General features: G+C 46.6%; 1 protein-coding gene across 1 annotated transcript in view; it reads right to left on the bottom strand.

Annotated features, from left to right (window-relative positions):
• Positions 1 to 11,941, bottom strand: part of Hh (hedgehog signaling protein) — a 90,289-nt gene extending 78,348 nt beyond the window's left edge. Inside the window, exon 1 of the mRNA XM_076317890.1 lies at positions 11,558 to 11,941. Within this exon, the coding sequence (XP_076174005.1) occupies positions 11,558 to 11,941 (384 nt within the window). The remainder of the gene's footprint in view (positions 1 to 11,557) is intronic.
• Between the last annotated feature and the right edge of the window lie 14,169 nt (positions 11,942 to 26,110).

The following is a 26,110-nucleotide window of genomic DNA, read 5'->3' as shown; positions in this document are numbered from 1 at the left end:
AATAGAAGAAAGTACATATTAAGTTGTTTAGAAAGTCATTTGGTTCTTTTGGTGAAAATGAAACACGATTTTTTTAGAGTGTATAAACATTAAATGTTAAATTATATTTAATTATGAAATTATACATTCTCCATTTTGGAAAACGAAATGACTTTCCGAATAACCCAATACGTTGGTAGCTGTACATTTTCGTACGCACCTGCACGTTAAATACTCAAATCCGACCATTGAGCACCCCGAAAGCGTAGAATCGAAACCGTTTGCTCAAAATTGCCTCGTTAAATGTCATTCAAGTTATCCTCGTTTCGCGCAACACCGCGCCGCGGTGTACTAAGCGGTAAGTACAATATTTCAAAAGACATTACGGAACCACTCGTCGGATTAAATTTCCAGAACAGAATCGTACCCACTTAGAGTATTAACTGCCGCCATTTGGCGCCCGCGTTGCGATATTTCTGGCCATAACTCAATGCCGGCAACGACTCACGATGCAACGTAGAAACCGATCCGCGAAATAGGGGTAATAATATTTCCCAATCGCTCGGGGCCGGTTGACACGTCTAACGGGCGCGAAATATATCGTTTATGTTCTGGACTACCATCCATCAAGATTATGTCGATCTCGAGACAGAGGAGAGAGGCACCCCTCCTCTCCGCCGTTTCTTCCGAGGCGCGAGAAATCTCGCGCTCGCGTACGCCATAACGATTGCGTTACGCCACTATTTCGCTGATAAATCGTTACGCGATTGTCCAGCGGACAGCGTAGGTACACCTATCCGCCGGTTGGGAAAATAAATAGTCGTAACGTGCAATCGGTTGTATTAAATGCGCGTAATAAATTGTCGCGCGAGCCGCGAAACGTCTGAGCCTCTATGGCGACGTGATGCCACGCTTAGTTTTCCTTGGTGCTCGTTTTTCCACGAGTGCATGGAATGATTCATCGGCTGTCACGGTACCAGTGGATCGGGGACACCCGTTCGCGATTAATAAGCCGTTGTCGAATTAAATTGCGACAAAACGGCGCTAGAGTTCGACGACGAACGACCGATAAACTTGCCGTTTGAACGTTCAAGTGATCGTTCCGATGTTGGGATTCGTGTGCACGTTGTTGTGGTTGTGTAACAACGAGGAACGTGGTCGTATCGGTGGAAAGATTTCATCAATTTTTCAAACGATTTCGAAAGAAACGGATTTCAAAGATTACGATAATGTGAATCGATGTAATGGAAGTTGGTCCTACGATGAAATTATGATCGTAGGTTATTTAGTCCCATGATTTAGTTGCACGATCGTGGAAATTAATGATCGTGGTTATTTAGTCCTTTTGATCGACGAGATTGTTTCATATGTAATGCACAATTAACCTCACTTATGATTTCATTATTGTTATTTATGTACTTTATGTACTTTATGCACTATTGTTACTTATATCTTTTTATGTAATAATGTAGTTTATTCTTGGGTAATAGAGATAAATAATTTTTAACAATGTTTCTATTATTTGTCCCATATTATTATTTTTTCCTTCTTTCCTCTTCCTTTTGTTGACATCGTAAATTTCGCTATTCGAATAGAAACGGAAGGGGATTTATTTAAATGTTTAAGAATTCTGTTTCTTTGTTGGAAGTATATCACGTAATTAATCGTATTTTGGATTATTCAAAAATAGCAAATTTACCGCGTATAACGAACACCTTTTGTTTGCTGATCCTTTTTATTTCCACTTTTTTACTAGTATTTTTCTCTTTAAAATCAAAACATTCAAAAATATCTCTAAAGAATCGTATGCTATAAAACATGAGTTCTCAATCCCCTGGTATGCCAGACATTTTTTGATGGGTCGTAAAAGTGGCAAAAAATTTTAGTTTGTGAAATTCGAGGAAATATTTTAAAAAGCACTTTTTTTAATCGTGATGCGTTCCTCGAGACGTTTTTTCGGGGATCCTCGTAAAACGTTGTTTTTCTATAATTATAGATACTCATGGTAGATAAGAAACTTCTGTATTTCACAAACCCCTGGTGAGCTAGACATTATTCGAGGATGATAGAAGGTAGCAAAAAATTGAGTATTTGACTTTTCGAATATTAAATACAAATAAGTATTGAAGAACAAAAAATTCAAGGAACTTGAATGAAGGTTTTTTTCTTGGCAATTTAAGCAAACGTTTAATCTTCATCTCCAAATAGAACGTGTTTGCGCAATACGGATGTAAACGCTTTCGACCATTAACCAGGTCATCATCAGATATAAAAAGAGCTGCTGATAAGACTATATTATGCCTAGAAAAAAACCAGTAGTAGGTATATAAATAAAGCAGTTACGTAAATCTAATATCAACGAGACGTAAATAAAATATAAAAAAAAAAAAAACGCGAGGAGCACGTTAAAAAATATATGTATCTACCGCATAATCTTTGCGCAATTAGCTCCTATTTAAAAATGATGATCAAATAATCGGTCGAATTATCGTGAGAGATATTTCATTTAAATAAAGTAATTACGCGAACCTAATATCAACGAGTCGTAAATAAAATATAGAAAAAAACGCGAGAAATATACTTAAAAAATGTATGTATCGTGCAAAAAGTTTTACTTCAATTTTTCTTTCAAGAAATTGAATGAATATTATTAAAATTCTTATTTCAAATATTTTCAAAGACTTGATTTTTATATTCAAATGCTATTCGAATAGTCAAATGTTCAACTCGTATTCGAATGCTATTCGAACAGTTAAATATTCAATTTGTATTCGAATGCTATTATAATAGTCAAATGTTCAACTTGTATTCGAATGCTATTCGAATAATCAAATGGTCAACCCGTATTCGAATAGTCGAACAATGAAAAACTACTTGAATATTATTCGAATAGTCAATAGTCAATTGAAAGACATTCAAATAATATCGAAATACTAAAGTGTTCAAATGATATTCAAATGGTATTCGAATTAAATTCGTTTAATACTTAAATTACCGAAGTGGTCGAATATTCGAGTACCTAGTATTTGACGACCACCTAGTTGTGCAGCCCTACGTGCAATCATCGACAAAGCAACTACTCGCGTTTCGGATTCCCCACGTCGTTTACCTTGACTTTGCTTCTATTGTTTCCAGATACGTCGACGGAAATGATAACGCCGTCGACGACGCGATTGCCGGTTAATTCTGCGGGGTCAGAAACGTATCACGTGGCGCCACGTGCGCTTATCGGGTTATCCGGTTGGTCATTGCCCGTCATCGGACACCCGTTGTAAGTCACTGCGACCGGCTGCAACCTCGATCTGCCCCCGTGCGCTATTCCTTATCTCGTTGCGATCGTCTCGGTCATCGAGCCGCTCGATTACAACTGTTGAAGCGCGACGTGTCACGGGCTGAAGACTATTCAATGGAAATGAAGGAGCTGTTCTTTTCCTCAGGCAGTCGTTCGAAGGGAGTAGTCATCGGGCAGGACGCCTCGAGCGCTACGAAGGAGTACTATGTCGCAAGGCTTTCTATGGAAATTGTGTCATTTATACGAGACTAAACAATTAACGGAAAATTCGGAAAAATAACGTTATTGAGCAACGGTAGCGTACGAATAAAGAAGTTCACAGCTCTGTAGCTCCGCACCCCTAAACGAACGCTATTCGTACAGTTTACGAATTACGAGGCTCAGATTGGAGAAAATAACGACGTCATTGATCGAAAACCAATCGGTTTTAAAACGAAACGGAGAATTTTCTTCAATAGAAAATGAATTTGAAATATTAAAATTCAAGAGTTTTATCAACAAAGATCAAGACTTTCGCTATATCTATCCACCATATTGAAATCCACGTAAGTATAAACCTTAAAGTATTTTCTTGCAAATTTCCAACATCTCGTGTACGTGTAATATCTTATTTTATTGCTTCGATGTTTTGTTATACCAAACAAATCATAAATATTTTGATATTTTGGGTAAATATCCAAGACCTAAATAAACGTTTAGAACACGAGGAAGTCTACGCACAGATACGAACGTATCTGTCGATGAATGTCTACGAAGTTTATTAGTCACCCAAAGTCTCTCTCCTTACTCACTGCTCGAGCCATATCGTAAATAAGTACCATTTTGCAAAATCTCTTAATTCTGTCACTTAACGTTTGCAAAAACCCAATTGAAAGACCTACATTCGTGTTCGCTAAACTGACGTATCGATTCACATCGGTGCGTGTCATTTTTGTAAATTTCACAAACACAATCGAAAGACGTTTCGAATACACTGAACCGATATTTTCGGTTAATACACGCGCTCGAATACACTGAACCGATATTTTCGGTCAGCGTTGATCGCTCATCCGACGCCTCCGTCACGCGCCAATCGGGAGTAAATCTTAATTACGGACAATTAACTCGTTATGGTACAACAGATGGATATAATTGATAGATGACGCCGTGTATATTGAATTCTGATTGATCGTCCGAGCGCGATCGTTTCATTCATCACTCCGGGGATCCACGGGTGAACTTTCTCACGGTAAAAAACGAGCAACGGGGAAGATCGATTTCGACGACAGATCGATCGATATCGAGAATTACGTTTTTTCGAGTTTCCGCGAGCGCGGGGGGGTTTCGTCGTCGTGGTAGAGAGAACGAGATGGAGAGGGGGTGGAAGAACGAGAAGCACAGCCATTAGGTTTATTTGCCGTAATTGGGGGAGCTTTAACGCGCCAAACCAAACACCGGTTATGGCCGCCATAAACCTACCCACAATCACTTAGAGCTGGCGCGCGGTACGCGCTTTTTCCCCTATTTATTCCGCGCGACCTGCGCTACTCGTGCCGCGATTACGAGGACAGCAGCACGATGGAGAAGAGGACGAAAATACCAAACCTGAGGAGCTGGGGGCAATTTGCTACCGGTGCTGGTTTCTTGCGGGATGTTTTCAACGACGTCTTTGATATCACTCGAGAGGTTTGCCTAGTTCGAGAATTTAAGAAAGCCGATTTCTTTCGTTACGTTTTCTTAAATTCTGGCAAGTTCCTTGTGTCTTTCTCGACCCATCTCGTCCTTGCAATACATTGTTCGTTTAATTAAGCTATTGCAACAGACACGACTGAATGCTCCTGTGATTACTTTGATCCTCTCGCTGTATTATAATAATTAAAAAATATTCGGAATATTTCCGAAAAATATTCGGAATAAACCTCTTAATATACCGAATATTTTCGAATATTTTTATATTCTTATGTATTCCCTTATATATGAGAATATTTATATATTCTATAATATTTGAATATTTGTATATAAGAATATTTATATACTCTCTTATATATTCTTATATATAAGAATATTTATAAATTCTTATATATAAAAATATTCTGAGAATATTCAATATCAAAGACACTTTGAGATTAATGTTTCCAGTCTTAAGCTCCCAGTGAAATTCAAATGATTGACAATATTATAGGACTTTGTATCGTACTCTAGTTCGAATATTTAAATACGTCGATCTCTGTTTTACTTTTTCGCGAAGCCTCGAGTTTTAATGGCATTAACCTGAGAAGAGGTGGAATTTGAAAAATTGAAAATACTATACTTTGAATATTAAACATTGTCTGGAACCTAAATTAAAATTGACGAAAATATCTAATAGAAGTGCAAGAAAAGTCTTCGAACAAGATCTATATAAACGAAAAATAATTATGTTTCAGAGCTCTTTAACCGTACGCATTTAAAGATTAAAACGTATAAATTGAATACTTTGCATAGATATAAGGAGTTTACACCGATACAATTTTCCAGTCTGAAAAAGTCGAAATCCCGTTTATAAAAATAACGTCGATTTAATTTCATCTTCTCAATTTTCTCAACATTACTCGATAATGTGATCCGTATATATTCACGACCCTATGTCTCTAATACCAATTTCATACGAAACACACGAATTGCCATTACCCAACAATCCTATTCGAAGCACTACCCCGTAATTCCATAATCGTATTTCTGCATTATCCTACTCCGAAGGATTCCAACTAACCCTTGTTAATTCCTCTAATGAGTATCTCAGGGGTGCAATTATCGATACACGAGACTGCGTTCGCGCTGTATACGAAATTTAATTGAAACAATAATCACCGACACGAATTAATTGTTATTTCTCAACTCTTAGCGAGTAATCGTCGCACGTGCTCTCTGAATCTTCTGCTCTCGATAACAATGAATTTTCCGCGATGAATCGATCGTAAATCAACGGGAGTACTCATCTAAACGCGTCCGATTTCCAGAGCTGCGCGTCGTTTGCGCTCGACGACCGTTCGCCGAGGATGTTTTTGCGAAAGTTGCAAAAACGTTGCGCTACTCGTTGCGCTTAAATTTGTGACCGAGCTCCCCGCTAATTGGCCGAGGGGTACCGTCGCTTTACGATCGCGCGGATGAACCGTACTCTCGTCTGACACGAGATTCATGCTCGCAAAACACGGCGTTAACGAGCGCGCCGGCAAGTCAGCGACGGATCCCTCCGCTCGGGAGACATCGACGCCTGGACGACGCGCCACAACAAGCGAACACACCAGCCGAAGCCGATCGATACGTCCAGCGAGCTAAAACCGCGTCTCGGCTCGTAAATTACAACTCGTTCCATTCTATTTTCCCCGACCACTTTCAGTTTCGTAATCAACGTTGATCCATTACCAGCGATAGGACACTTGGAAACATTTTTACCCCAGCTATCGAAATTTATTCGATAAAAATTAACGAACTTAAGCTTAACCGTACTTCCCTTTTGATCTTGAACTTGAAATTTTTGAAATGCAATTGTAAACGCAGTTAATAAGGATTACATTTATCGATTGCAATTGCAATCGGTAACACTTAACGATTACGGTGGGTAATTTTCTCATGGAATTAACAATTGGGTTTATCATTGTAACGGTTAATAATACTACATTTTTGAACACTCGAAATCTTTGAACCGTAATTGTAAGCGTTGTTAATAGGGATTACATTTATCGATTGCAATTGCAATCGGTAACACTTAACGATTACACAGGGTAATTTTCTAATGGAATTAATAATTGGATTTGTAATAGTAACTGTTAATAATACTGCATTTTTGAACATTCAAAATCTTTGAACCGTAATTGTAAATGTAATTAATGGCAATCACACTTATCGATTACAACTGTAATCAGTAACATTTAACGATTACACAGGGTAACACCCGACACCTGGAAAGACTTACGAAATCTCTCAATATTTCCATTAATTACACCCTAATGACTCCCACTCGTTCATACTGATTTAATTTTTACTTTCTACGGAAGACTGAAGGAACTTGGTGCCATAAATGAACATGCCCATTGAATAACCGCGAAAGCTCGCGATTTATTTTCCTACATCCGTCAATATTTAATTTTGCAAATCTAGCGCAACAGTTAGCTCAGTAATACTTTCTTCGTGGAAGATTGAAAAAACTTGGTGCAATAATCAAGCTCGCCCATTGGATAACCGCGAAAGCTCGCGATTTATTTTCCTACATCCGTGAAGATTTAATTTTGCGAATCTAGCGCGACAGTTAGCTCAGAAATACTTTCTTCGTGGAAGACTGAAGTAACTTGGTGCAATAATCAAGCTCGTCCATTGGATAACCGCGAAAAGACGACACCTTTATCTTAAACGGGCAGATCTTGGAACAATATTTGAACGAGCGAAACCCATCAACGGGGACGATAGAGAATCGGCGCCGGTTCAACGTTCATCTATGGGGCCACGTGTATCGATAAAAGTGGGCCCTCCCTGCCCCTACCACCAGGTTTTGCGAAACGCGAGTAAACACGCGGCCCAACGGAGGGATACCCGCCGCGCCGGCTGGCGATCCTTCACCGGGGATGGTTTACGAGCGGAAACCGGCGCCGCGCGCAGCCCCTTTGTTCGCCGCGTCCCACGAACGTGGGACTTACAAATTGGAATACAACGGGCCCGGAGTTAGGAGAATCGTTTCACGCATCGCGGAGGCGCCAAGTGGAAGGCAAACACCGATAAAAACTGCATGAATAAAGCACTAATGGACGCTCTATGGACAGGGAATAAACATCGAGGAGTACCCTGAACGACTATAGACCGGTACAGGTGGCGACAACAGAAGATCACTGTTTTCCATTCCTTTTTATTCCTCCTTGCCTCCTAATCCCTCGATTTGCCCGTCGAGAGCGATTGGTGGAGCTCTTCTGGCGCGCTCCAAAATGGAGGCCGCGGAGCGGGCCACGAAACCTGTGCAATTTTTCGATTTACGAGTACCAGGAGGATATTACGCGAGTTTTCTCTTTTGCTAAGAAGATTTGGTACGTTCGGTTATTTGGGGAATTTCGAACGAACGTTGCGGAACAAGTCGGTTTCTTCGTAGGATTCGAATACTTACGAAATATTCGAAAAGTTCTAACAAGAGTACCCCGAACACTAACTCTTACCGATGGAATTTTAGACAAATATTGTTCGAGTATTTGGCGCATCGATTGAATACTCTGATTAGTCGTAGCATTCGAATAAGAATATTTGAATTACGATGTTGGGATACTCGATTACTCGAATATACCTACGAAATATTCGAATGGTCTCTACTTTCTGTTGTAGAATCAATGGAAAAATTGAAACTGATACTGATTGAATAGTATTTATATATTTTGCTTTAGAACTTTTGTTTTCACGAATCTAAATTTTTAACCCGTTGATCGCTAGATCAACATTCGAGAAATTTCTCACTGAGACGAAACTCAGTCCTCTGTAAATTGAAAACTCTATAACTCGACACGGGTATGTACCACTTTAAGCTCGTTGAAATTCACGGATCCTAGCTGTATTTATTTTATTTCACATCTCACCTTAAGGGTTCGTGTTTTAGCTCCGTGGCTGAGTCACTCAAGTGCGAGTGACGTGGCCAGTCATCGTGTGTTAACGTAATACTGACAACGACGAAATAGAATCAGCATGTACCACACGAGTCTCTACACATACCCTGAAATCTCGTAACAATAACGGAAAAATGATTCAAAAAGGTGAATTATTTTTTAAAATTGCGATTATTCTTCTAACGAAGAAATAAGGAACAAATTATTCTACTGCGAATAGTCAGAAATACTATCGCACGTGCAACTAACTGATAGATCGCAACAGAGCCAAAATAATACATTACTCGATTCTATCACAAATTAAGATTAAGTTTAATTAATTCTACTATAAATTAAAATTAACTTTGACCAGTTCTATCTCGAACTAATGTTAGGTTTGATCAATCTCTCACAAATTGACGCTAAACTTCATAAATTTCATCGCGAATCGAGATTCGATCTCACAACAGCATTGTCGCCATACACCTAACAATATTCCGTTCACAAAGTGGTAAACTCAACCATAATTATCAATTACATCCTGTGAAACATATTTAAAAAACAAAATCCTTCTACTATCCTAAATCGAAACGCGAGAACCGCGTACAACGATATCTCTCGACGACACCATTCAAGCTCCACTTTGCAACAAATTATCGATTACGTACACCAGATTCTTTAAAATTTACTTGAAAAAAAAAAAAACACTCTGCCCCCGAGTCGAATCGCGAGAACCACGAACAACGATCCTCCTCGTTATGAGGACACGCGGGTGGTTTTCGCGCAAAATCGCTCGACAACGAATTGAAAAAATTCTTCGATCGTTTCTGCATCGTCATTGACGATCAACGTCGAACGGATAAGATAGACAGACCGCGACAGTTTCCCGAGAAATCCTACGACCTGTTCGGGTTTCAAGTGTCGGCCCTGCGCACGCGAAACGTATTCAGGAGCGATCGGGGCCTCTTATCGGGCGGATAGTATTTCGCGTGAATCATCCGACGACGTTTAACGACATGCAGTAGCTAATTTGTCATACGGCCGCGGAGCACAGTGACATGCGTTGAAGCAATAACACGCGTCGCCGCGGTTAACGCGCCCGTCAGGCTGTACTTTAAACGCGAAACGCAATCAATCTCCTCGGAATCGAGAATCCCGTGTATCACCCCACTCGTGCTCGTTCTAACATCGGAAGTATCGTGAAGAGAAACTGGCGAACCGTGGAATCGATCTAAAACCACGTAAAAGCAACAATCAGCGTGTAATATCTACCACGTTGGAACAACAAACACGATGTCTATTTAAAAGCTAAGAGCCGGTCTCTGTCAATGAATCTCGCCCGACATTTCTACGGTCGTTGATTTTTATCGAGGTATACCGTCGATGAATGGCTCGTGGCTAACGTAAGACTCTATACGAAGCGAACACGGTATTGCGCAACGGTATTAAACGAGTCATGAAATTCGCTTTCTTATCGACACGAGTCAATCAACGACTTAGCCGTAACAATCGTGTTACGCGATAAACCGAATCGAGATCCCCTGTACTCCGATTGGAACTCGTTGCACGGTGTACTTCCTCGAATAAAACCCGCCGTGTATCACTCCGCAGAGTAACCAAACTTCGTGACGTAGAAACGTTCGATCCCGGCGCGCGTTACGCGTGTACACAAACCTGATGGTTCTGGGTATATTGTTCGCGCGTGAATCACCGCTACTATTATCGGAATCGGATGTAAAGGTCACTGACTGCACTCTTTCTAGCATTCTTTGCTCGCGTTCCTTACCGCTACGCGAAATCGTGTTCCGAGACGCTCGACTCTTAGGATCGAGAGATCGTGAGAGATCACGATACCCGGACACCAGGTCGGTGAAATATCGCGATGATTCACCAATGACTTCAAGGACGACCGTTTTTATCTCTTAGGTCGGACATTGCGCCAAAACACCCCCGCGAGCAATGACGAATCCTCCGTGGACGAAATTATGGAAGAATTAACGAGACAGTTCTACACCGCGACTGCTGAGGAAATGGTAACGAGGAGCTGCGTCTGGTAAAATACTCTCTCTGGAGAGCAGCTTTTGAAAAGGACGTCGAGGAGACAAAATCCGCGAAAATACTCCATGGACGAAATTACGATCTTGAGAAGAAAGTCTACATCGTGACTATGGTAGAAATGGTAACGAACAGGATTCACGAAAATTTACGACAGATCCTCCACGGATGAGTTTACAATGGAATAGTAAAGAAGGAGGTCTGCACCGTGACTACGGTAAAAATGGTAACTAAGAACAGAATCCACGACAGATCCTCCGTAGATGAGGTTACAATGGAACAGTAAAGGTCTACACCGTGTCTATGGTAAAAATGGTAACGAAGAACAGAATCCACGAAAATCCACGATTTACAGATCCTCCGTAGACGAGGTTACAATGGAACAGTAAAGGTCTACACTACAAGAATCGACGAAACGATATCGCTCTGAAACCACGAGAACCCACTCTCGAGGAATGTGACAAATGGTCCGCGGATGAAATTGGAATGGAACAACGAATCGTCTTCTACGTTACAACTGTTGAAGAAATGATAACGCGCTAATTGCACGTGAACAATCTCGCGAGTAAGTGACGGTAGCCTGGATCGTGACTATGGTAAAAAAAAAAAAGAGTAAGAAGCCAAGGAGGCTCGAAATATTTGGTTATCGGTTCACCTGTGTCATAAGACGATCGGCGCCGGTGCCCTCCTCGTCCTTGAAGATGATATCGGCGTTGTAGTTGGGCACGAGGTCCCGGAACCTGGAGTCGTGCCTGGACACGCGTCCCTCGCTGAGCCCGCTGGCCGGCAGCGTGTTCTCGCTGACGTTCGGCACATGCTGCTTGAACACCAACGGCGTGAGCTTCCTGAGGATCGGTCGGCGTCCACCGCCCCTGCCCGGTCCGCAGGCGAGTACCAGGCCACCGTTGTCCAGCACCGGTAGCCAAAGACCGAGTATAAGCAACAACACCTGGAGTAGCGAGGGTGTCGCGCCTCGCCTCCTGAGGACGCAGTGATGGCTCGCCTGGAGGCCGCGACGACGATGATGATGGTGCACCATAATCACGCGGCTCTTGCACGAGGACGACCCCGCTCTGGTCACTGGTCGGCGATCCTCGCGCGCGTTGCCTCAACCGTCGTCGAACACGTCGAGCACGTCGACGGTACCAGCGTGTATTCGCCACCACCACCGCCGCCGGCGATCCTCCTCCTCCCCGGTTGACAGAACGACGATGACCCAGACGACGACGACTTGGACGACGTGCTGCCCCTGCCGGTCCTTCTTCTCCTCCTCTTGCCACTGACCTCACTCACGCTTAACCATAACCAGGGCATCACACACCCCCCCTGCACGCACTCTTATCACCGTTGCGATCCGTCGTAGGCTGCGTCGGAGTTGTACGCCACCCGCGGAAGCCCCAAAAACGATACGACGAGAGTAGGTGCACTCTCTTATCGAGATCGACGACGATCGGCGGGAACGAACCGGTAAACCGATCGGCGCCTCTTGGGTCACCCAAGATTCCGGGATTATATATCTCGTTCGTGTCTTACGGGAATCGTTCGAATAACACGTATCACGGGACGACCAACACGGTCCTCGCGATTTTCTCGAACGTAATCGAAGCTCGTTTTCCCCCCTGATCGACGTGTTTGCCCTACATAGCGGACGATCTAGGTATTAACGAGTGGTCACCGGAGATCGGTCACGTTGTTACGACCTCGAACCGGCTTTATCCGTCGAGAAACGGTCGGGATTACTATCGTTGTACCGTGACGTCGTCTCCGTACGATCGTTAGAACCGAGGGGGGCCCCCGCGCACCTCGTCGAACTCGTGGCCCGCGTATCAGTGGCCGGTGGACTGTTTCGGAGGAAGGTATGCCCGATCGAACCGACTCACTTGACTGAACTCGATATTGCGAGCGCTGTGGTCCGGAAGCTCTCTAGTGCACGTTTTCCGGACGAGTCGGTGGTGGGAAATGCGTGATGGGTTTCGGTGGGTACCCTGCGTTGTTCCCTTTGGCCTGGGTCTGGGTCCAGGGTGCCCCTCTTCCTGCCCCCACCAACGTGGCCAAACGGCCGGCCGGGCTGCTGGCGCTGGTTGCAGCCAAGCTGCTGGCCCCCGTGGGGCTCTCACGGCCTCCGAAGGTGGTGGTGGACGATCTTGTCCCCCACCGCTACGGCCCGCGCTGGTACGCGGCGCTGACGTCACCGGGCCCGACGAGACTCCATTGGTCGGGGCGGGGCGTGCGCTGGGTGAACGAGGACAGGTGCGCGACGCGGAACGGAGACGCTCGCGAAGAAAGACGAAAGAGGGCGGTAGGGAGAGAGGATAAAAACCTTTTTAGCTTTCTCCTCGTTCGATTCGGTTCGATCGGGGCTCGGGGCCTCTCTCTCTCTCCCCTCTGGTATCGTTCCGTCTCCCTCGTCTACGCTCCTCGCCCCGTCTACGCGTACCCTCTTCCTTTTACGCGTCCACCCGGGGGTCCCCACCTCGCTGCCGATTGATCCTTCCTCTTCGTCGTTTTCGTTGTCGTCGTTACAACGTTTTACCTTGTTGCTGCTGGCCTCCCTCCCCCGTCCCTCGCGTCTCCTCCTCACGCGGGCGAGGTTCCCTCGTTCGCCCGTGATCCTTACGCCGAGTACCCGGCCAGCAGTTTGCGAGAAGATTCTCAATGACCGTCTACCCCCGAGCCGTGCGCACGTACCCTAGGCCTGAACGGTGGGGTGAGCCGACCTTGACTTCGGCAGCCGTCAAGTTTCGCTCTTCTTTACGATTTTGCTTTTTCTGCGAAACCCCGCTCCCCGATTACCCACTTTTATCGCATTCCTGCACCGTGTCGGGAGTACCGCTGGATTTTATTAAGCGAAACGTCTCGGGACGCCACCGAACTCCACGTCGAGCATACGCGGACACCAGTTTTCCAGTTTTCCCATGATTTTCGTCCGGCCTCGCGTCGGAGGTTTACCACCGAGCGCGGTGAGGAACAGGGAGAAGGGGAGACGGTTTCACGCGGCGCGAATGCGCGCGCAATTGATCGCGATCGACCCACCTCGGTAGACGTCGATCGTTATTTATAAGTGGCGCTACGTTTATCGGGCCGCCGATTACTCGACGCGATCGTCCACGATATATAATTACACCACCGCGAGAGACCGTCTGGGGAATTTCTGCTGCGAGGAACGCGACACGAGTAGCGGCACACGATGGAAACGTCACCAGTCGCAGCTACGGGCCAACTGATACGAAAGTCGAAGCCTAACCAAGGACGAGGAGGGGAGGACCGAAGAGCTGCCTACCGAAGTGTTCGGTTTACTGATAATAAACATCTTTTGTGAATGCGTGGCTGGCCCCCCGCCCCCGCCCCCCGCCCCCTCCCACCCTCTCCGACCGTGCGGCCGCGGGCAATCTATCATTGACGCATCCCGATTTACACGGTATAAACAAAGTCGGGGTCCTTGGAATTCCGGGAACAATTCGAACTTTACGGCGCTAAGGAAAACATTTTTCTTTCTCTCTCTCTCTCTCTCTCTCTCGCTTCGTTTCTGCGAACGGTATCGGAGCGTATACTCGCCCTGTTTTTGCTCGCGCAACGCGCCTGACGACGACGTTGCTCAAAGCATTTGCTACCTGCTGGGGTAATAAATGAACGTTGAATAGCAATTAAACCCTCCACGGATATTGAGATATTGGGACGGAGGATTACGTGGAAATAGTGTAGCAGGTAATGGAACGTTAACGGAAAAAAAGAGAGAGAGAGAGAGAGAGAGAGAGAGAGAGAGAGAGAGAGAGAGAGAGAGAGAGAGAGAGAGAGAGAGAGAGAGAGAGAGAGAGAGAGAGAGAGAGAGAGAGAGACGGAAATTACTTTTGCGAAGGAGAATGAATTTTAATGGCTAGACGGTTCTGCGATACGTATCGGTTAGATAATTAACGATTAACCCCACTGCGGATATTGAGATATTGTTTTATCCAATTCGAGTGAAAATAATGTAATAGATAAGGGAACACAAGGGAACATTATCGTAGACTGTTAAAATAAAGTGTTGTTGATTCTTTGGTGTATGTAATTTCGTTTCGTTAGATCTCAACTCGTTAGTTTGTCAGTGCTTTATTATTGTTCGTGTAACTTTGATCGCTACCTTACGAGATCGGTTTAGATGACATTGTTAAGAATAATGATTTATTACGGAGGCATTCTTTTGAAAGTACGAGACTGTGTAACAATAATGCACAGCTCTGTCGTTGTATTTATGCATCGTTCTTTGATATACCAGGCGATGATCGGAAAAGTTTAGAGACAATGCGTTGCATTAATGAAACAACAAAAACGGGTATGTTTAATCAGCTGATTGCTAACCGAACATGCAAACATAAATGAAACGGTGTTCTTTACCATCAGTCTTGTTAAATATTTGTTAATTTGTTTAATTTGTCATAAAGTATTAGACATATCCAATTACTGGATACATTGACTAGCAAATTCTCTGTCAAACACGGTTCATTTTAAATTTATTGAATTTTCATTAAGCCAGGAATACTTTAGATAAAAATTTCAAAAATTACATTATTATAAATAAAGCTGATTATTTTTCTTTCTGATTTTTAACCAATCCTTTATGTAGTCATCTTCGAAGCTATCAAAAAAGTGTAGAAGAGAATACAGATTCTCGTCATCATTCTTTCAACCAATGTTTTTGCTATTTTTCAATAAAATCTATACATAAAAAGCTTCAAGTATCCTACAATAATGTAAAAAATTGAATAATGAATTAACTTTTCCTAATACGTTACATTCAAGTACTCACCAATCGAGTCAATTTAATTCAAGTTCCCTTGAAAAGGGTAGTTCTGCAATTTCAGCAGAAGGGTTAACCTTAAAGCGTTTTTCCACGCACTCAGACAGTCTTTCGTAAAAAAAAAATGTCCCAAACGCGTACACCTCTTATCCTTCCTACGGAAATACAAGAGGAAGTACAATTCGGTCGCGTCTATTACAATAATTTTAATTACAAAGAAACGGTACACCGTCGGAAGACGATGGATCGAGAGGGACCCGAGGAATCCACCAGAGTCGAACAGAGTCGCCGAAGAGAAAAGCAGATTCTCATCGAGACGTAAAATTTTCAACCACTGTGATTCTCGAATGTCCCGAGCGATGTGGCAACCAAAGGCCAAGCGAGCAGAAAAATCAGAGATTAGTCTTGCTGACCTGCGGAGATAAAAACGGCGTTCCCCAAACAAAACCCCGCCGACTGCTTGAACACCGCTTCGGAGCGTTGGCTTCGGTACGACTCGCGCGTCCGCGGCGCGACCAGCGAATCGGTGAATCGACGGAGACCGTGGTAACCTATCCCGAGGCGCAAGATTCGGCGCGGGAAAAACAATGGTTACATTACGATCGGTGCGTGCGGGATACGCGAAATGTCGGCGGTGGGGGTAGAGTTACGAACCAATGAGCGAATAAACGTCGCTCGTTAACGAAGCCGATGCCAGAATCGCTGAAACACCCGTGGCAGTAAAAGATAACGAGTATTCGCGGGCTGTAAACATCCGCGGAACGCTACTCCGGAACATTTCATAATCCTGTTACGAGGCACTCTGACTTTTGTGGCGACTGCGGCGGCGCGGAGCGGAAATAAAACTCCGCTATCGAGGTGCAAGTAATAGCGCGGCGTTGCCGTACCGTGTAACGCCGGTCGCGTCTGTACGGAGAGCCACGCTTGAAACGCGAGATTCGTTGCTTATCGATTATCGGTCGACACTGATCGGATACCATGTGGAACGATCTACTTAGGATCGTCCTCCCGATCGGCCGATTGTTAAACTGCTCGGAACACCGTGGACTGCGTTCACTTCGGGATAAGGTTGGGAACTGTTTGAGTATTGGAGTATTCGAGCAGTAGTATTCGAATATTAAAGTATTTGAGGGGTAGTATTTGAATATTGAACGATAGCATTCAAATGTTTGAGTTCTTGAATGGGAGTATTCGAATATTGGAGTACTTGAATGGCAGTATTTGAATATTGAATGATAGCATTCAAATGTTTGAGTTCTTGAATCGGAGTATTCGAATATTGGAGTATTTGAACGGTAGTATTCGAATATTAGAGCATTTGAATAATAGTATTCGAATATTGGACTACTTGAATGATAGCATTCGTATGTATATTGGACTATTCGAATGACAGTGCTTGTATATTAAAATATTCGAATATCGCTATTCAAATATCATTCTTCGGAATGTTTCATCTTTCGCAAATGTCCATCTACTACAACTTGATTGTACCTCCAACTACTCAATTTACGCGATCAAAGAGTGCTAAAAATTGAACATTCTTCGTTCACGAAGTACATACCTCCTCCGTCTCATATAACTCCCTCGAACTGTCGTATTTATTTGATCGACTACCGACGAATTGATCCTACTTCTATAAGGACTGGGAGTTCTCAAGTATCCCTGTGCGATCCTCACGATGTGATAGAAATCCCTCCTTTAGCTAATAAATTGAATTCACCGCGATACCGATGCCATTGATCGTTAATTCACGCGACACCAAATCCTACCAGCGTAGTGACCTTTTCAAAAAATTCAAGTCGTCAATTTCACCTAGAGACAATCTCTCCATCTCCCCGATACACTTGTCGAGCCATATCACTCGAATACTCGGAACACATTTGATCGGTGACCAACATATTCGAGTACTCGATCATCATCGAATTACATTCGCCGAATATTCGAATCTTTGAATACAGAAAAATTCGACAAGTAGTTCCAGTCCTATTCCCAGACCCGTGGACCCCGATTTCGCGCTAGACGGTCGCGACGAACGAACAGAGAGTAGAAGGCGCTAAGACGGTAAGGGAAGGATCCTCTTTCTCTCTCTCTCTCTCTCTCCCGCGGTGATCGTCCAAGAAAATCCCCGGGTGCAGTGGCCACCATTTCTCGGTGTAGCTCACCTCCGGGTGTCCCTTTTTCGAAGTAACACGATCCAACGAGGAACCCGCGTCGGCTCAAGGAGGTAACGCCGGTCGGACAGGGGTCCCCTGGTGGGGTGGCAGGAGGGGGACAAGCGGCCAGGGGAAGGGGGTTCGGGGGACCCTTTCGCGTAATGGACGGCTCAAATATTTATCATCGGCCGCGTAATTTAAGGTGCGTTTAGCAAACGGAAGACGACGCGAGGGAAAACAAACAAGTCAGGGGCGGTGTAGAATCGCCGCCGAGGTGGAGAATGGGACGAAGGGCGGGGGGAGGGCGGAGGAGTCAAAGGGTGAGGCAGAGGTGGGGGTGGAGGAGGATGAGAAGAACAAGGGGAAGGAGGCGGTGAGTAGGATAAGGTCGAGGTGGAGAGAGGACAGGGAGTCGAGAGAGTAGAAACAGTGGAGGCTACGAAACGAGAGAGAGAGAGAAAGAGAGAGAGAGAGAAATGCCGGGGAAGACGAGAGAGGCAGAACGAGTAGCTCAAAGGGGCCGCCGCGGGCCCCAGAGGGCTCTGTGAGAAGGCACAAACCCCAATAATAGCACCAGAATTTATATACCTGCACGAACTCAGTGGAACGGTCCCGGGGCTGCGGGTCCACGGACCCAGGGACGGCTCTCTGCGATACCCGAACGCCGGGGTCATTCTTCCGAGGATTCGAGTTCTTCTTCGTCTCCGCGTGCCCGCCGCGATCGGTACTCGTGGAAGCTAACATCCAGCAGAAATTCGGTCCCCGACGGATTACGCGATCGCTGAGTAGGCCCTTGGACACGCGAACGCGCGTGGTCATTCTCGGTGACTCGTATTCGATCCCAAAGGACGACGAACCGAGCGTAAACATCCCTGGCAAGATATCCGAAACATTCGGCGCCTGGCTAAATCGGCCCGATCTCGACGTAGGAACCTCGCGTGTGTATACCTTGGGACTGACCGGCCCTGGGCCCCATCAGCAGTAGTCTAGCATCCTCTACAGGGAGAAGAGGACCCGGCAAAGGGGCGAGACGAGCGAGCGAGAGAGGAGAACCACGGTTAGATGGAAAAAGAGCGTAAAGTGGGAACGAGAGGGACAAAAGAGTAGAAGCAGCAATTCGTGGCGGGCTGGAGAGCGAACCATCCATCACCGAGGGCTCAAAGCCGTATCTTCTGGTGACCGGTGCCCGCCGCGGCCGGTGCTGGATGCCAAAGCACGGCCAAATATTGTGAAAGGTCCAGAAAAGGCAGGAACGTGAAATAAATTTGCTCTGCCGGCGGAGTATGGAACGAGGAGGATCGAGGTGCCGGGTAGACGGAGAGGCAACGACGGAGATGGACAGCGTGTAAGAGAGCGAGAGAGACAAGTCAGAAGGATGATACTCTTCTGGGTAGCTCGAAAGGTTGCGCCTCGTACTTGTGCGTGTCGAAGTGGAGAGAGGAAGAAGGCTCTTTAACCACTGTCGGCTCTTTGAACCCTGCTCGCTTCTCTCTTTCCTTTTTCCTCTCCTTTCCTCGATCCCGTCCTCCTCGCGCACGCACACGTACGCGACGGGAAACTGGCCGGCCTCAGGAACACGGTGCGCCGCGCCATTTACATTTTACATGCGAAAATACGCTTTACGGACAGCGGGCCCCAATCATCGCGCCCCCACCCGACAGTTTCACGTCACACGCGCACGGTGTTTTCGCGATTGAGATAAATGCGCGATCGCGCCGCACCGATCGCCCCCGGCATCCCGGGGATGTATCTGTTCCTATCCACGGGCGTTTAGATCAGGGTTGGGGACTACTTGGCGAATTTTTCGGTACTCGGGTACTTGGACGCGACGGCAATTCGAATATTCGGCGAACGTCGATCGAACGCTACTCGAATATCCGAGTAATCGAATACGCGAGTATCCGAACACCTCGGGAATACCACTTGAATAGTCGAACACTCGCGAGTAATCGAACGACTTTCGAATCCTTCGGTAATTCTACTTGACTATTTGAATAACTACTCAATTTTGTTGATACTCGATGAATAATCGATTACCTACCCTATCATTCGAATACTTGAGTAATCGAATATCCGCTCGAACGCTTGAATCATTGCATACCTAGTACAATAACTGGATTATCGATTAGCTACCTAAATACTTGAGTTATCGAATGTCGACTCGAACACTCTAGTTATCGAATACCTACACGAATATTTGAATAATCGAATACCTATTTGAATACTTGAGTTATGGAATACCTACTCGAATTGAAACGCGATTATTCGAATACTGTTCGAACACTTTGTACAATGTTCAAATATTTGGATATTTGTGTCATCTGAACAGTGCGAGATGAACTGTAAACAAACTATTGAAAGTTACTTGTTCTTTTTTAAACTGTCTCTTCAGTAAAGATATTTTACTAACGGTATTCTATACAATATTTTTATTAAAGTTTCTAAACTAGGAGAGAACAAGAATGTCGTGTATTGGAAAGGAGCTTCGTAATTTGTAGAAAATTTGTACTACCTATGTTTATCCCTATAATATTTATAAGTATATTTTTGCTCACTATAGCCACAATGTCTTTATTTCTGTGCTCATTGCAACCAAGTTCGAGCTCGAATAATCGTATTCAAATACCCAAACATTCGAAGTGTATTAGATTCCATGTTCTTACTCGAATACACTACTTATGGAATTCCTACTGTTCGCGTATTCGAAGTATTTCAAGTTTGTTCGTCCTGTTCGAATACCCAACGAAATACTCGAGTAGCCTCAGCCCCAGTTCAGATCCCCATCCGTTCGAATTCCGCGATTGGAAAGAAAGTGTGCTTGCTCGGCTAGATTCCGTTACGAGATCAATATCCGAGGACCGCTTAGAAAAATCGGTGTCTTTGAAGCCGCCAAGGATTTCCACTTTGTGGTATCTTGGTACAGGTTCGACGGGATCCTAATCAGTTTCCCCGAGTCGCCGAAATTCTGGTCCCGCGGTTCGATTCCATCGTAGATGTCGCGCAAATAAGAGAGGAGCAGCAAAGCGCGATCTTTTATCTTCGGAATCACAGTCCCCGTGATCCCTCCTCCGTCACCCCCTCCGTAAGCCTATCGATGCTTGTTAACGTAGCAGCACCTTGACCGTGCTCTCGGCCCGTAATCTCCGCGAACGCCACGGATCCTCTCCCGTCGGTGGATTAATAATCCGAGGAGAACTCGAGGGGAAGCGAAAAAGCGAGACGATGCAGCGCCGAATCGGGCTAAGGAGAGACCGTAGGAGACAGAAAAGGACAACCGGGTATAAAAAGAAGAAAAGAAACGACGCGAGTTGAAGAGCGAGCGAGAGAGAATGGACGGTGGACGATGGTGGAGTTGGAAACCCGTAGGGAGGGAGGGAGGGGACGAGCGATGAAGAAAGAAAAGTGGAAGGGTACAGAGATCGTAGCTCGTAAGTTAGCACGTGGTCGAGTCAAGCCGTGCGAAGGAAACCGAGAAGCGGGAAAGGAGAGGTGAAACGGGTCGAGTGGGCTTACCACCTCATCTCCTTTCTTTGGTCACTGACGTAGATAAAATTCTACGTGGCCCTCGTGAACGTGACACCCGGAGACTGTTTTCGTGACGAATAGTAATAATGGTCAGAGGCATTGGGGCCCTTTGAAGCGACCGTCTGGCGTGGATCGTTTTGGTCGCCGATAAAACCACCTTAGAGCAAACCGTACCAACCGGGACCGAGAGACCCGACGAACAACAAAAGAGGCTTCCATTATCGACGAACCGTTTTATACATAGAGGGAATCCGTGAAACAGCACGGGCCTCGAGTATCGCGTACAAATTGCTCTCGGCCTTTACGGATTCCCAAGCCGGAGAGCCGTCCCTCCCTCCCTCTCTCCCTCCCGTTTTATGCCCGTAACAGTCGCCTAATTAGAATTCCATTTCGCGGTCCTGTCGGCGGCAATATCGCGCGATCTACACGATCCTTCGTTACTTACGCCACTGTCAGCACCTCCACCTTCTGCTGTTCGTCTTTGGGCCACCTCATCTTCGCGGCCCGGACAGAGGCAAGGAGACGGCGCGGACCGTGTTGCAGGGAGGAGGAAACTGCGCTCCAACCGGGAGAAAGGAGAGATACGTAGCCGAGAATCTCCGTAGATTGGACTCGCCGAGGATACGTAGCAAAGCTGAGAAAGTTTCGACGAGCAGGTGGAGAATCCGAGAGAGAGATAGAGAGAGAGAGAGAGAGAGAGGAAAACGCGATTCACTCGCAGCGGGAAACATCTGGAAAATCGATCGGGTGGGGGGATGGGAGAAAGGTACGAAAGAAAAAACGAGGAATAAATGCTCCGTAGAAAAAGAAGCGCGGATGGAAGAAGGACGGAGGGAATGGACGTGCATAAGACGAGAGAAGAAAAGGACGGAGCGAGAGAAGAAAGGGAACAGAAGAGCAGTAAGGGAGAATAGGAAGAGCGAAGAAGCGAGCGTAAGACCACACAGGACGCGGCACGCGCGCGCTCTACCGGGTGGGCCAGCACACGTCGGCTTCGGGCGTCCTCGCGCCGAGTCGGGCCAGCTCGTGCGTCCTCGGCTGGGCCCGGTGGTCGAGTCCAGCCGAGGCCACACAGATCGCGCACGCGCGAACGCTTCCTGGGTGGCATTCGCCTGCCGGCCGGCAGGCTAAGCGTAAGGTATTTCTTCTCTCCGTTCCACCGTGGGCCGTACAACCTGTTAGTGTCGTACCATCCGCGCATTATGCCCCTCGTTCTCTCCTCGTCTTTCACGGCTACTCTTGCTACCTGTCTCTCTCTCTGTCTTTCTCTCGCCCGAGTCGAGAGACCCTCGAGGCTCCTCCTGCCTCGGGTACCTCCGGCATCACGAGCTTCTAATAAGATTCCAATTTGTCAATTAGGGGGAGGACGGGATCCGGGCGCATCTTCTCTCTTCTCCTTCACCGCCACCTTCTCCGTGTCTTCTCTTTCTCTCCGCGTTAGCACCTGCCTCACATTAACGACGTGCAACTGCGACACTTGAGCGGCTGCCGTACGCGACGTAATCTCCGTGCGATCTTCTCGCCGCGATTCAAACGCGCACGCCCGTTCTTTCCACGACGCTCGAGACACAGCGGCGTTCCTTTTATCGATGCGGTCGTGCCGTTTTTTTTTCTTCTTCGTCTTTTTGTCGAAATAAATTTTTTTTTCTATTTTTTTTTTTTTCTTTCTTCATTTTATTTTCTCCCTCGTTTCGTTTCTCGTACTCTCGGATGTACAATTTGCACAGTACGTACGATCCGAAGTTTCCCGAGTGGAAACGACCCCGCGATGGATTCTCACGACCGGGTAACGCCGACCACGCGTGATTCACCGCGGTCAGTTTCACTGTCGCGAATTACATCGCGTGTACGAAATTCTTGCGCGCACACCACCGTAATGAGCCGCCTGCGAGCTGCATTCTCGTGACGCGAGCCACCCGCTGGCTCTCCACGCTCCTCCTCCTCCTTCTACCCCCCCTACCCCTCCACCGGAGAGCGCGCTGGAAACCGAGAACCATTTCGGAGAAAATAATCGCCGGATTTCTCGGTAATCGGCCAACCCCCCGACCTCCCCTAACCCAAGAGTAATTCGAAGATTCCCCGGGTCCCTCGGTCACGGCCCGGCGTCGCGACACGCAAAATTCGTGCCGGACCGTGACGATTTCGATAATCCCCGGTACGGAGGAACGGCCTCGGTGTGGGGAAATTGAAAACTCGGCCGAACACTGTCACTGCCGTAATAACCCGGTACCCCAGGAGACCGTCGAAACGTTCACGTGCCAGTACATACGCGAAAACTGGCGAGCCCCGCTGTTGGTGGTTCGAAACCCGAAGGATTCTCCAAAGTGATCCACGCAGGCATTTGTCCCGGGGCAGGAGCGTATCCGAGGGTTCGGGCGCCTGTTGTATCGGGCCTCGACGTATGTTCGGTGACGCGCGCGGTTAGGCCCACCCCGTACCTCCCCCCCTCCGCCTGCTACGCTCCCACCCGCCCACCCCCTCCGCGCGGATCTTCGGCACGGGGACTATAAAGTTTCATTTCTGCCGGGCGAATGTCTTCGAATTAGCAATAAAGCAGCGATTCTCTTCCCCTCGCAACGGACAACGAGGCCGCGCCGCGGCGTTGGCTCCTTCTCGTTTTTTGTTTACTCACCAGCGAACTGGTTTTGCGGTATACATGCTCCGTTCGCCCTCCCTCCCCCTCCCCCACCCCTGAGCCCTCCACGTCCCTTCGTCTTCGTTTTCACCATCCTCATCCTTGTCCTCCCGCCGTCTCACGCGGAAAGGAGGGAGGGAGGGAGAGTACAGCTATTTCGGGGTACGCAAATACGCGGAGTCGTGTGTGCGGAGGGGTGCCCGGTGAGCGCACCCGCGGTGAGAACCCAACCGACTGTCATCGGCGAAAATCATCTCGCGTCTGGTTACCGAAGAAACGAGGATTTCGGATACCCCGTGGTCCGAACGAACCACGGAATCGAATCGAATCTTGCGCCGGAGCGGGCCACAGGACTTCCACGGGGTTCCCGTCAAGGGTACATCGCGACAGGACAGCTTTAATGCCTACGCATGCGCACGTGCGCACCACTGGGATTCTCGGTGCCGTGCACTCGCCACTTGGCGATACCGATGTGTCTTACCGTCGTATCTCCGGAATTCTAACGAACGTTAACTAACTAATTTCGTCCAAGCGCATTGTTTAACGTCGGTTGAGCAGCTGGTCGACCAAGCCAGAGGTAGATCTCAAAGAGTCGAATAAAATCCCTCGGACTGGACGGTACGACGTTGGTCACTGTCATCTTTCCACAGTATTCCTTTAAACGGATAACGCTACGGGCCTAGGCGATAATCGTCCAGTCTCTTCCTTACTCGTTTCTCCAGGCTAAAGCCACTACCTCGGGGATCTTATGAAACTCGTCGAGCTGTAACTTCCTAACGCGTTAACTAAGTCCAAAGTCGAAACTCTCGTGGCTTGTCAGAACGATTCGGTCGTTTCTCTATCCTTCTAATGCAAAGAGGCACGCGTAATGTACCGATCCCCTGTTCCTGTACGCGTAGTCGCACATCCGCATGCACATTATACACATTATATACTATGTGATCTAGGTCCGTGCGCGCAGAGACAAAGGAATGCTTACTCCCTCCAATCCTCCGGCGTCCTTCCACCTACCGATCCACCTCGGTACCCCGTTCGAAGGGGGTACAAGGAGCTACGAAGGACGGCGCGAGGCAAGGCAAGGGAGACACGGTAGAAGAGGAAGAGAGCATGGGAGGAGAAAAGGCACGCGGGAAGAAAGAAGAATAAGAAGAGCGAACCGGAGGAGGAATAGGCCATTCCACTTATACGCTGCTCGGATTCAATTAACTCTCCACCTTCTTCCCTCCTTCTTCTTCTCATCTCGCGAACCGGCGTGCCTCTGCCCCCTGCCTTATACAGGGTGTTCCTCCGGACGCGCGTGCATACGACGTGCACCGCCGAAAATTTTCATCGCGCGATCACCGACACACCTTTGTCTCGGTGAAATGTCCCACTGGCGATCTGTTCGGTGCCTAACGTTCACGGGGTGTCGTGGACCATTCGCGGGGAACACGATCGTTGAACATTATTCCTCGTGGACGATTCATACTTGGACTTTTCTGTAATTCAATTTTCTTTTCTCGTCGTTCCAATCACGGTTCGATGAAAGGCCACACGATTGCTATCTTTAATCGATTTTCTGACACAGAGATGAATATTTTATTTTTCGAAGTAGTCGGTTCCTCCTTTAATGTCGCTTCATTGATGGTTTGTAGTGTCTTTGAAACTTGTAGACTCCACAGTATTTTGAATTAACCATACGCAAAGACACCCTTAAGGAATTCCTGGGTACAAACTGTGACCGTTGAACAACACTCTACGACCCGCGAGATTAATACTTCAACGTTCAACGTTTTAAATCTTCCTTTCGTTTATGGTTTAATAAGTCTTCGAGACTCACGGGCCCGGGCTTCTCGATATTTTAGGTTATCCACGTGCTAAATCTAGAGACACCTCGAGCGAATCCTTGTACAACACTTCATTGGACAGACCGTGTTGGCCGTTGAACGTTCTACGAGCTGCGAGATTAATATTTCAGTATTTAACGTTTTAAATCTTCCTTTCGTTTTATGGTTTAACGAGGCCTTTGAAACTCGGGTACGCGAAGTTGTTGGCATTCTAGATTAACCGCATGCCAAATGTAAGGACACCACTGGCAAATCTCCCATGGAAATTCGAGCGATCCGTGGCCGAGAGTAA

The sequence above is a fragment of the Ptiloglossa arizonensis genome, chromosome 8, assembly GCF_051014685.1.
Source record: "Ptiloglossa arizonensis isolate GNS036 chromosome 8, iyPtiAriz1_principal, whole genome shotgun sequence".
In the NCBI taxonomy this organism is placed as follows: domain Eukaryota; kingdom Metazoa; phylum Arthropoda; class Insecta; order Hymenoptera; family Colletidae; genus Ptiloglossa; species Ptiloglossa arizonensis.
The sequence above is the reverse complement of the archived record's forward strand: the minus strand, read 5'-3'. Positions and strand labels throughout refer to the sequence as shown.